The sequence below is a fragment of the Entelurus aequoreus genome, linkage group LG21, assembly GCF_033978785.1.
Source record: "Entelurus aequoreus isolate RoL-2023_Sb linkage group LG21, RoL_Eaeq_v1.1, whole genome shotgun sequence".
NCBI lineage: Eukaryota > Metazoa > Chordata > Actinopteri > Syngnathiformes > Syngnathidae > Entelurus > Entelurus aequoreus.
In genome coordinates this window covers 26,019,122-26,031,911 of record NC_084751.1, presented here as the reverse complement: position 1 = coordinate 26,031,911, position 12,790 = coordinate 26,019,122, and the positions used below count along the sequence as shown (strand labels likewise).

Genomic DNA, 12,790 nt, shown 5'->3' with positions numbered 1-12,790 from the left:
TTTAAAAATATTGTTAAATATTTAACTCTTTTAGTATTTATTAATTATTTATTCCCCATGTACAGACTGAATTTGGCAAAAGAGCGTTTGGCATTGCCGCCCCTCTGGCATGGAATGCATAGCAGACGAAACTGAAACTATCTGAACTACTTCCATTTGGAGCCTTCCTCCGTTCTATCCTGAGGGACAGACAGTGAGGGACGTTTGCACAGTGCCTGTGTTTTTAAAAGGTGTAAATCGTTATTGTTTTACAGTTCTCTTTTATGCCTTTTAAAATGTATGTCTTAACGTATTACTTTTTTGAAACTACTCTATGACATGTGCTGTTGACCTCTTGGCCAGGTCACCCTTGTGAAAGAGATCTTGATCTCAATGGGTTTCTTATCTGGTTAAATAAAGGTTCTATTAATTAGAATAATATGACTTATCACATTTCATATACATTTATTTTATATTGTCTCACAATATTACAACTTTATCAAGAGTACCCTCACTCAAGAATGTTTTGAGATAAGAGCTGTCTAGTGGCTAATTGTTATGTTTTAATTTGAGAGCAAAAGATTGAGTTATAAGCATCCCTGTCATTGGTTGGTGTAGCGAATGTCCCAGTGAGCCATGAAAGATCCACCCAAAACACCTGGTTTTACTCGCTAGCAATATCTTTTAACTAGAGATCAACATGACTTTGTTTTCCAACCATGAAAAATGAATAAAGCAGGCATGAAGGACAGTGCTGAGAAAAAGTGGATGATATACATTGAATTAAAACAAGAAAACACGACAGAACGTGTCGTTAACTTGGTGAAGCAGTTGGAGCTATCGCTGCAAGTCTGCACCATACTTAAGCAGAATGAGTCGATAACTCCAGCCAATGATGTTAATATCCAAACGCCTGACATTTATCTATAAAAATATGGAAAACCTGCTGATTATGTGTTTGATGGAGAAGTAGCTGGAAGGCGATACCGCTCTTCAATGTAAGTGCTGTACATTATTACTTTTCCTAATAAAACTACTGTAGTTGTTTGTACTACATTAGATTGTGTTTTTTCATACAATATTTCTTATGTAAAAGTTTTTTTTCTTTTTCAAGGGCATGTTACATGTTTAAAATGTGCTGTTTTGGGGGGTTGAAGCTCCAATTGAATTGATTTCTTTTAATGTCAATTGGAGATGTTGATTTAAGACACCCGTGTTTTGAATTGAGAGCTCTGTCACAGGACCAATTAAGCACGTACGTTGAGGTACTACTGTAATGTAAGAATTAGGCAGTATTATAAAAATACTATATTTACTACAGTACTGCAAGTACAATAATAGCAAATGGTGGTATCAGTCATGGTACAAATTGCCATATTGGTAAACTGTAATAATATTTGTCTTTTCTGGCTAAGAAAAAGATGAGTCATCATATATTTGGGGTCTCAAAATTTATACAGTACATGCAAACCAACAGGTGGCCCCAAACAACTTCTCCGCAAGCGAATCAGAGCTTTCTTCATGTCATTTACAGACACCAGTTACCTGGCAACACCAAAGTGTCCCAAAGTTTGTGCAAGTTTTTAAACAGCATAGGAGGAACTATGGGGTTAATTTTAAGATAATGATGAAGATGATCAATGAAGCACTCAATGAAATATGTCCTCTTTTTGTTATTGTAATATATTTATTTCTATCTTATTTTATTGTCTTGAAAAAGAACTGTGTCCTATAATCCTGGCAATCTTATATCTGTGTCTATACAGTAATTAAAAAGTTAATGTTAAAGTACCAATGATTGTCACACACACACACTAGGTGTGGCAAAATTATTCTCTGCATTTGACCCATCACTCTTGATCACCCCCTGGGAGGTGAGGGGAGCAGTGGGCAGCAGCGGTGGCCGCGCCCGGGAATCATTTTTGGTGATTTAACCCCCAATTCCAACCCTTGATGCTGAGTGCCAAGCAGGGAGGTAATGGGTCCCATTTTTATAGTCTTTGAATTACATCGTAAACCTGTAAGTTATTTAGTCAAAGGTTGAGGTACGCCATTTATTAGAGCGGAGGCAACTATTTGAGGAAAAATTCAAAACAAACCTGGCTGTTTTCTTTCCAGCAGTACCCTTTGCCTGAGGATGTGAACCACCTGCTGGTAGAAAGCATGCGCTGCCGAACGCAACTCTCTTTGCAGGGTTATAGAAGCTGAATGTGTACCAGCCTGCATAGAGATTAAAACATAAACATCAGTGAAGAAAACACTAATCAACAATACTATGCAACTCTTCCTCCATCCATCTGTCCTGTATCAAATATTCCATACCGATGGGCGAACAGAATTGTGATAGCGTGTTGAATACAAGTATACCGTGTAATGCTGCATCTCATAATGAGCCCCCGGGGGGGAGCCGATGATTTGCGTCCCCAAAGCGAAGCACCCAGACAGGAACTGGAGCTGCACGGAGTGCAATAATGCAGGAAGTTGAGAAGAAGTGCTGATACTGCAGCTCTTGTCTTCCATCTTGGACAGGAAGGACGACATCTGATAAAAGGCCTCCAGACGCATCTGAGAAAGCAAAAAGAGACAATATGACCACCTTATTAATGGCAAGGCAAGGCAAGGCAACTTTATTTGTATAGCGCTTTTCATACACAAGGCAGACTCAAAGTGCTTCACAGACAACAAAGTGAAATGAAAGAAAATAAAAGCAAAATTAAAATGCAGACAATAAAAATAAAAACAGTGCAGACGTTAAAAGTTAAAAGATTAAAAGATTTAGCTGAAAGCTAAGGTGAACATAAAAGTCTTCAGTCTAGTTTTAAAAGTAGTGAGAGTTGGGGAGAGTCTGACATCTTCAGGAAGTTTATTCCAGCTATGTGTTGCATAGTGACTGAATGATGATCTCCCTTGATTTGAGTTTACTCTTGGAACCGCTAACAGATTGGTCTCAGAAGATCTTAGTGATCTAGAGGGCGTATATAGTGGGAGCATATCAGTGATATACTTGGGCCCTAGACCATGTAGTGATTTATATGTGAGCAGGAGGATTTTGAAATCTATTCTCTGATGTACAGGGAGCCAATGTAAGGATTTAAGAATTGGTGTAATGTGCTCACATTTTTTGGTCTTTGTTAGAACTCTAGCAGCAGCGTTCTGAACAAGCTGTAGCTGCCTGACAGTTTTTTTGGGAAGACCTGCAAGGAGACCATTACAATAGTCTAGCCTACTGGTAATAAAGGCATGTACAAGTTTTTCTAAGTCTTGAGCTGACATGAGCCCTCTAAGTCTTTTTACATTTTTGAGGTGATAGTAGGCCGATTTTGTTACTGATTTGATGTGACTGTCGAAATGTAAATCAGAATCTAAAATAACCCCAAGATTTCTGGCTTTATTTGAGGTTTTCAGGGACAGTGATTGAAGGTGTTGGATGACTTTAAACCTTTCTTTTTTAGCACCAAAAACAATTATCTCAGTTTTATCTTCATTTAGTTGTAGGAAATTTTGGCACATCCAGTGTTTGACTTGCTCAATGCACTGGCACAGAAGATCTATGGGGCGATAGTCATTTGGTGATAGCGCTACATAGATTTGGGTGTCATCGGCATAGCAATGATGGTCAATGTTATTATTTTGCATGATTTGTTCTAGTGGGAGCATATAGATGTTAAATAAAGTCGGCCCCAAGATTGAACCTTGGGGGACTCCACACGTTACGTTGGTTGGTTCTGATACAAAGTCACCAATGGAAACAAAATAGTTCCTATCTTGTAGATATGACTTGAACCAGCTTAAAACTGGCAAGAAATAGCTTTACAAAAAACGTGGACTAAACTGGCTGTGATGTACCTCGGCTCTGTTTTGCTGCTGCAGGATGGCAAAGGTGATAGCCTTGGGATCTGCCTCGCCACAAGTGTGGGTTGGCGACTGGAACATGCTCCCGCACACAAAGTGCAGGGCCTGGTTCAGGATCAGTTGGGTGTCGCTTCCAAATTGAGCCGTGGGGGCAGTCGGACTGATGCACTGACGCAGTCGATCCCAAGCGTCTTTCATGATGTCCAAGGAGCACAGCGGTAAGGCTGGAAGATCAAAGATGATTTTAGCCTACTGTAAATTCACATTATTCACTGACTGTTTAAGAAAAACAACAACAATGCTGTTGAAGTTGACCAAAAATAGTAAAACAGATTTAACTCAACCTGTTTCGGGGCGATAACAAGCTTTCTTACCCATTTTATTCTTGTATGATTCCAAGGAGTTCTTGGATTGGTCAGACTGAATGCAACATATTTGTATATATCAGAATAAGAGGAGTGAAACAACAATTTTGAAGTTACGTAAAGAAGATTCACCTGTTTTCTGCCACGAAAAGACTCCCTCCTGAAATTTCAACAAAGAAGAAATTAAGATTATGAAACATTTCCTCTTTTTTTATGGTTCCAGAATTAAATTTATTTTTTATTTTTAGAAACGACCCAAAATGCCAATAATTGCATTTAAAGGTAACCTGTAATAATATTTGTCTTTTCTGGCTTAGAAAATGTTAATCAAATGTTGACTACCAGTTTTAAAGAATATCAAAGCACACCACCGGAGAGTGGGCAGGTGTACCTAACGTTGTGACTCTACATAATGTTTAGGAAGTTTATTTTCAACAGTTTTCAGAAATAAATAGCACTGATGTTATATTAAACAGTGTACATTTTAAGAAGATGTATTGTGATACTTTTGGACAGGGTGTGTTGTTTCATTTTCAATCTAAAGGGAACATCTTGCAGACGGACTCAGAATGGGTTATGAATGTGACTGTGGAGAAAAATGTTGTCAAAATTTACACGTAAGTATATCCAATACTGTACATATTATCTAGACCACAATTACGTCTTTTAAATGTAGATTAAAACAATCAAATGTACCCTTTAAAGTATCCAATACCCTTTAAAGTATCCAATACTGTACATATTATCTAGACCACAATTACGTCTTTTAAATGTAGATTAAAACAATCAAATGTACCCTTTAAAGTACCAGTAAAATGGAAAAACAAGTTGCCTCTATGCTATCATATATATCATTTATGACACCAAAAGACCTACAAAGTTTGCCAGCAAATAGATAAAATCAAAATAGTATTAATCTCACAAAGACTCCCGAGCCATTTTGAGAAGATAATGAGGAAGTCTGTCACGTTATCCGTGACGCAGAGGTAGGAACCAGAGATCTGTTCCACATCAACATCAATGCTAATCAAGCAGACTTTGGGGGAACCAACAACGATTACTTTCAGAAAAATTATGATTCAGAACCTTAGATTTTTGAACCCAACACAAAGAGGATGAGCAATACATTTTAGAACGGATGTAGTTTTATTGAAACACTATAACATCAGCAGCATTACTAGGTGCTAAACATAGAAACTAACCATTATAAACCATAATAAAACAAACACTTGCTGGGATGCCGACCGACATAATAGGGACGGCGTGGCGAAGTTGGTAGAGTGGCTGTGCCAGCAATCGGAGTGTTGCTGGTTACTGGGGTTCAATTCCCACCTTCTACCTTCCTAGTCACGTCCGTTGTGTACTTGGGCAAGACACTTCACCCTTTGCCTCTGATGGCTGCTGGTTAGCGCCTTGCATGGCAGCTCCCGCCATCAGTGTGTGAATGTGTGTGTGAATGGGTAAATGTGGAAATACTGTCAAAGCGCTTTGAGTACCTTGAAGGTAGAAAAGCGCTATACAAGTATAACCCATTTATCACTTATTATTTATTTATAATCCCGTTAAATTGAAAAATAAATAACAATCGTCACGAAGGGTTAACAAAGTTTTTACGCAAAATGGTCTTTTTCACCATCTCGGGGGATGTCAAAGTCGACCAGCCTAGACCAAGGCCACATTTGTCTACTACAGGGTGAGAATTGCATGAATTATATTCTAAAATTAACTTTTTGCAGGTTTGAGACAAAGCAGACGCAGCCTCTGGCTCAGTGTGTCAACAATAGCAGCGTAAGATAGTTAGCTCACTGCTATCAATGCGCCGCTAAAATAGTTTGTCAGCGCTAGCGCTTATAATAAAAATATTGCTCATATTTGGTAAATTTTTAGGTGACGACATGTAAATTGAGTATAGTCGGCTGTTCCTGGATGTTTTTTGGAGGGTTTTAAGGGCGCAATAGAGGACCCCCGATCTTTTGACTCAATTGTTAGCTGTTTATTTACGATTCCGAATGCCTAAAAAAAGCCAAGCTTGTTCTTCTTTTAAAAAGGATTGCGAATGATAAACATCACATCTGTTGACAATTTTTGCGTATTTACAGTATGACTGATCTGCTGATATGGTCAGAGTGCAGAAGCATTCCTCTCGTGATGTCATCCGACCTCGAATTTACGAAAATTGCCAAAACATTTGGAGCGGAATATTCAAGGTGGCTGAATGACTGAATTTGTAGCATTTTGTAATATTTAGACAGTATTTTCACATATTTGCGGATGGTAAATACAATTGGATATAGTTTAATGCTGCATGCAGTGTTTCTTAACCATAGGGCCGGCGGTGCACATTGTTGGGCTGCGAGCGCCCCCTTTAGGACCGTAAAAAAATATCAGTTTCTCAGCTGTGGTCTGCATGGGCCGCAGCAGTCCTCAGTTGTAATACACGTTTCCACCACTTGTGGCAATAATGACAATATCAATCAAACAGAAGAAGTCTGGCGCTAAAATCATAGAGAAATGTCTTAGTGCAAAAAATATAACTAAAGTGATTAGGCTGTAATTTTATTTGCACTTTAACAGTTTATTTAAGAAACATATTTGTTATCATTTATTACTAATTTTATTTATCTATTTTAGCACTGCATAAATGTATATACATGTATTTGTCATTAGTTTTTATGAGTCCCTTCTTTTGCAGTATATTTGATTAGTATTTGTTTTTGTAATCAGCCTGGTCTAAACCTTGATAATAATCTTTTGGATTAACACAGGGTTTCACATTATTTGTCTGATTAACACAGGGCTTCATGTTATTTGACAAGATATACCGGAACCTGTTAAACTGTATGTAGGTTAGATATTATTTTGAATATGATCAAAATCAAGAGTACCATTACTAATTTAATGTTAATATTTGAGAGGGCCACTGGTCCCTTTGTAGTGGAAAAGTTGTGCCCTAAGGTCAAAAAGGTTAAGAACCCCCTGGTTTAATGGATACAATTACCGTATTTTTCGGACTATAAGTCGCAGTTTTTTTCATAGTTTGGCCGGGGGTGCGACTTATACTCAGGAGCGACTTATGTGTGAAATTATTAACACATTACCGTAAAATATCAAATAATATTATTTAGCTCATCCACGTAAGAGACTAGACGTACAAGATTTCATTGGATTTAGCGATTAGGAGTGACAGATTGTTTGGTAAACGTATAGCATGTTCTATATGTTATAGTTATTTGAATGACTCTTACCATAATATGTTACATTAACATACCAGGCACGTTCTCAGTTGGTTATTTATGCGTCATATAACGTACACTTATTCAGCCTGTTGTTCACTATTCTTTATTTATTTTAAATTGCCTTTCAAATGTCTATTCTTGGTGTTGGGTTTTATCAAATAACTTTCCCCAAAAAATGCGACTTATACTCCAGTGCGACTTATATATGTTTTTTTCCTTCTTTATTATGCATTTTCGGCCGGTGTGACTTATACTCCGGAGCGACTTATACTCCGAAGAATACGGTAAATATATACATATTAAGTCAACTTGTTTTTCACATTATACTGGTACTTTAAAGTATGTGGTCAGCATCCAGCTGCTTTATCTACATCTGCATTCGCTTTATAATGTTGCCTGTGCTGCTCAGCTGATGGTATGAAACTCATGTGTGTTACATTTGTTGTAATGTTGTTTACAATGAACTCAGCCGTGTTATTAATGCTGACTGAGCAGATCCTTACCGCTAATCCAACATTTCCCCTGTTGCTGATATGTTTGTTTCTACTTTTCTCATGCATTCCAAATCATAATTAAAGTAAAAAATAAAAAGGGACGTCGTCCTTTCCTTCGTCGCTCATGTGGGGTTCGATTAGCTTTCTTCAGGTTTGCTTCACGCCTAAAGTGCCTGTCCTTTCTTGTGAATTACATACAAAAAATGGACTTGACTTTACTTTACCTCGCGCCGGTGTTTGCAGGCTGACTTTCCTCCCTGCCACCAGGCTCCACCCAGGACGGCCGAACTGCCAGAAGCAGGAAGAGGCAGCGGGATACAAGCAGACGACAGGCGGCTGGGAAAGGCAAACTTTCCTCCACAAATTCTCTTGCGATGTCCCACTGCTGCTTGGGATCCAGCTCCACACACGAGCTCACAGGGATCTCCACTGTGTCAGGCAGGGAGGAAGTGCCGAAGGACTCGTAAATAGTGATGTTCGGCTGGACCTGCATCGCCTCACGGGTCGCCATGAAGGACTCTAGGACTTCTGCAGGAGGAAAGGAATGTTGTATTTATGCATTTGCATTTCTATGGGAGTGTTATTTTGTATGCGGACCTAAAAGCCGTACTTTATCTTGTACACTTGTATTGCTTTTTTCAGTTTACAACAAACTATATTGTTGATTTATCATGATTCTTACATGTATGTGCACTTCATGTGTATAGTAATGTTTAATTTGTGTGCTTAGTTTTAAAGTAACTTCATTGCAGATACTATCAATAAACAACCTCAAGTTAGAAGTTTTTCATCTCTAACTCAAAGGACTGTTTACATATCTGCCGAACTAAATTCCAACATTCAGGGAGGGCAGAATAATAAATGTAAATAAACCAGCGGTGTATAAAGTGCAGCCGGTATTACAATTTAGTAATATGTGGGCTCTGTACCGAGGATGTCGTTGTGGCTTGTACAGCCCTTTGAGACACTTGTGATTTAGGGCTATAAAAATAAACATTGATTGATTGATTGATTGATTGATAATAAAATAGGCAGCATGAATTGAAAAATACAGTAAAACTGTAATGTAAGAAAAAGATATGTTGATATAAAATAACTAATTACAGATTTGTCTTTCATTCCTTTATCGCTGTTAATTGGTTCCTTTATCGCTGTTAATTGGTTCCAGACATGACCACGATAAATGAATGAAACAAAGTGGTAATCATTAATTATAAATCAAATATTTTCAATGCGAGAGCATAAAAAAAACTGTTTACTACCTTCTAAATACATTTTTCAACATTATGAGAGCCCTCTAGACATGAAATAACACCCTCGAGTCACCATAACACTTGAACATAGTAATGCAGCCTGAGGCTGAGCCAATCAGTGGCCACGATACAAAACAGTGTGATCTGATTGGTTTGGTTTCCTCTGGTGGTTAAACCAATGCTTAATAAAAAATGTTGTAGAATATGCTTAAAATTATTTTAAGAACCTGCGATATGGTAGAACCGCAATATTTGAAGCGTGGTGGGATGAGGGATGGCTATATAACATTTTTTTAGCCTTTTAAACAAAGTGCGTCATAGTCAATTATGCAAATTGTATGACAAAGTCATATTGATACTGACGACACTATGTATGCCCCAAAACCACAAATCTGTGGGTAACACTGAAAAGAGTAAATAAATTAGCTGTTTAAGGATACTACCCCAAGTACCGAGGCTTGTACCAATCCTGAGAGCTCTGGGGAACCAACACGACCCTCCCATAGTTCATTATCGAACCTTAGTACCGATTTATTGCAAAAGGTAAAAGTTCCCAAATATGATTTGAGATCTGGTTGTGTCTCTAACCTGTAAGATCCATTCGAGTGCTACTAAATGTTTCCTCCACTGATTGGTCTTGGTCCTGGTTGTGGTTTGCATCTTGGGCTGGCGGCACCTGCACCTCCCGGCTGCATTGACCTACGCATTGCCGCTGGTTATCTTTTGCCACCGGAGCATCAGGCTCCTGCTCTCTCCTGTCTGCCTCTGGACTCTGGGAGGTCTGAAAGCATTAAATGTTGATCAAAAACAAAGTCACTGGCATGTATGAATTTTTTTTGACTAGGTGTGTACCAAACGATCGACCACCAATTAGTATCGAATGACTTTCGAGAAAAATAATGCCTTTCAATACTGATCACCTCTGGTTGATACTTAATACATTTTTGTGTACTCGACTGATAAAGATGGTTGCAAGCTAATTATGTGTCTACATTCGTGTGGAGACGCTGCCCTAAGTAACTAATAACAGTCACTCCTATTGCAACAAATAAACTGCATTTCTTAGTATTAAATATCATTATCATGTAATCTTATCACTGGAGGACGAGGCTAAACATGTTTCACACAGAGTAAGAGCAAGCCATCGCTAACCTCGCTTGAAACAACGCATGAAATAGGTGATTTATTTAGAAGGACTAGATTTTTTTTCCACAGAATTGTCATTGTTGTTTATGTTTACAAACGGTTTAAATTAGTTGAAAAGAGTAGTAGATAGTAGTTTATGCTTTTTAGTTATTGCGTACTATGGACTTTGGTTTGGTCTAACAATTGCATGTATTAAAAGAAAATTAAAGAACTAGTTTAAATATTGTGTTGATATTGTTACACGGTCAATAGCACTCACCATAAATGAAATAAAAACATTTACAGACATGTGATCGGTGTATCGGCAGCATTAAACATTGATCAGAGCATCCTAGTATTGACCCGGATATCAAACACACGGACTAGAAGACGACCCCTCCTTTTAAAGACAAATTCAAAAACAACAACATTAAACATGCAGGTAGATATCTTGGTCTCTGGTGTGGGAGTGAAAAACAGCTTTGAATGCCTTGGGGACCTTGGTTTATATGCGGTAGTTTTAAGTGATGGTACCTGCTCGGCAGCAGCATGCACCTGCGAGGTCCTGGGGGAGTTTTTATAGGCCAAAAGAGACATTCGAACTTTATAGACGGTTTCAAAGACCTCCAACAGCATCTCACAGTGTTCATATCTGTCTCAGGTAGAGAACACAGACAGTAGATCATGAGAAACTCTTGGTTTGTAATAAACATATCAATATACACTGTCCAGACACAACACTAGGTACACCATTTCTGCCTAATGACCAAGAATAGGTCCATGAGGACATTGTGTGACCGACCTGTCCTGCCAACAGACTTTGTCCTGCATTCCGGTGTGCTTCAGAAGTGCTGCCAAACTGCATCGACAGACAGCTTCCAGCAAAGAGTCGCCCGGAGATTCTCCACTCTCCCACTCTGTTCTCAGAACAACACAATTACGGCTTCATTGCCACAAAATCTCATCACTGAGAATCTTACACATGCCTGAAGACTAAAAGACATGCCTCTGCTGAGAGCGTACTCCTCCATGTTTTGCAGCAGGCAGCCGGCGGCCCCTCTGGAATACCCAAGTGCCACCTCAAGTAAGGTCAGCGTCTCCTGGTTGAGGCTCAGCTCCGCCAGCCTTGAATCGCAGCCGCCCAGTATCACGGCCTCAGTGAGCCACGCCATGCTGGTGTCTAAAGGAGGGACATTGTATGCACCGTGAAGCATCATGTTTTAAAATAAATCAACTGTATTTTCCCTACCCAGCTCTTCATAATCCATTTCGAGGCCATTCCGGAGGAGCACATTTGATAGCCAGAACTCTGAGCTTCTCTCCTGAGGGGAAGGCGGCAGGCCTTGCATCATACCGCCGAGGCAGCGGCCAACTGCCAATGCTACTGAGCGCTCCAAGTCCAGCAGCCAAAGCCACATGCACTCTTCCTCCTCCTCTTCATCCTTCTCCTGATGCTTGTTTTTATCTAGGAGATAAACCTATTCTAGGTAACATTGCACCGTATTGCTTTAGGAATGGACTAATAGACGCCATGCTCCAATTCATCGGGGTACATTAGGAAAATAAACGCCACACATTGAATAAATGCATAGATGAATGGTGTTTACTGTGGATTTGAAAAACAAAGTGATGCTACCTTCATCAAATTGCAAACATGCACCCAAAAAATTATATACAATATGATATAATATTACATATAATGTAATATTTACTGTATTATTTCACTTGCATATAGTTTAGGAGGATAGGACAGGATTGCCTTATCACATTGTCCTATTGTCCCTCAACATAATAACAAATTGACAATAAAAATAGATAAAAACACAATCATATAGCAACAAATGTGTACTCAATTATGAGGTCATGATTGTGTCCTATCCTGTGAGATACTTTAAAATTAAATCCAGGATACATGCAATAATTGAACTCCACTGACCTGAGCACAGTTTCTGAGCCTCCATCCCGAGCTCCTGGTCCTCCAACAGGCCCGTCTCTGGCAACAACCTGCTGAAATTGTCCAGGTCCTCCAACAAGTCCAGCAAATGGTCCAGGAGAGGTTGAAGCATGCTCAGGGGCAGCAGGAGCAAGGAATACATGACTTGACAGAGAAGGCTGCCTGCCAAGGAGTTGTACAACACCACTGGACAAGAAAGAAGAGGAAGAAGAGAGACTGATAACTGACAAAAACAGATCTCCACCAAGGCTTAAACATGATGTCACCTGCAAAATCAATGAAGCGAAGGGAGGGGTTAATACCAAAATATTATTTGTAGACTATAAGTATCAGCCCTTGTTCTTACTGTGCAGCTTCTTCATCATTTGTTTGTCTGTGGAACTCTCTCTTAGCAGTGTGGTGGATCTCCGGAGTGTCTCTCCGGCGCAGGAAAGCATCAAGTGAAGATGCTCACGAAGTAGTTTGACACTGCTGTCATCCTACACAGGAGCGAGAAGCATGTGTGATCTCCCAAGTTAATTGTGATGTTGTG

The 12,790-nt window shown here is 39.2% G+C and overlaps 1 protein-coding gene across 8 annotated transcripts in view; it reads right to left on the bottom strand.

Moving 5' to 3' along the window:
- LOC133638554 (probable E3 ubiquitin-protein ligase HERC1) overlaps positions 1–12,790 on the bottom strand; it is a 122,101-nt gene that overhangs the window by 58,250 nt on the left and 51,061 nt on the right. For all 8 annotated transcript variants that reach the window (XM_062031291.1, XM_062031295.1, XM_062031294.1 and 5 more), the window contains 13 exons: positions 12,605–12,737; positions 12,241–12,444; positions 11,554–11,769; positions 11,311–11,484; positions 11,107–11,221; positions 10,839–10,956; positions 9,768–9,960; positions 8,151–8,454; positions 4,329–4,356; positions 4,206–4,251; positions 3,826–4,055; positions 2,347–2,544; positions 2,079–2,199 (listed from right to left, as the gene is read on the bottom strand). In XM_062031291.1, the coding sequence (XP_061887275.1) occupies positions 2,079–2,199; positions 2,347–2,544; positions 3,826–4,055; positions 4,206–4,251; positions 4,329–4,356; positions 8,151–8,454; positions 9,768–9,960; positions 10,839–10,956; positions 11,107–11,221; positions 11,311–11,484; positions 11,554–11,769; positions 12,241–12,444; positions 12,605–12,737 (2,080 nt within the window). The remainder of the gene's footprint in view (positions 1–2,078; positions 2,200–2,346; positions 2,545–3,825; positions 4,056–4,205; positions 4,252–4,328; positions 4,357–8,150; positions 8,455–9,767; positions 9,961–10,838; positions 10,957–11,106; positions 11,222–11,310; positions 11,485–11,553; positions 11,770–12,240; positions 12,445–12,604; positions 12,738–12,790) is intronic.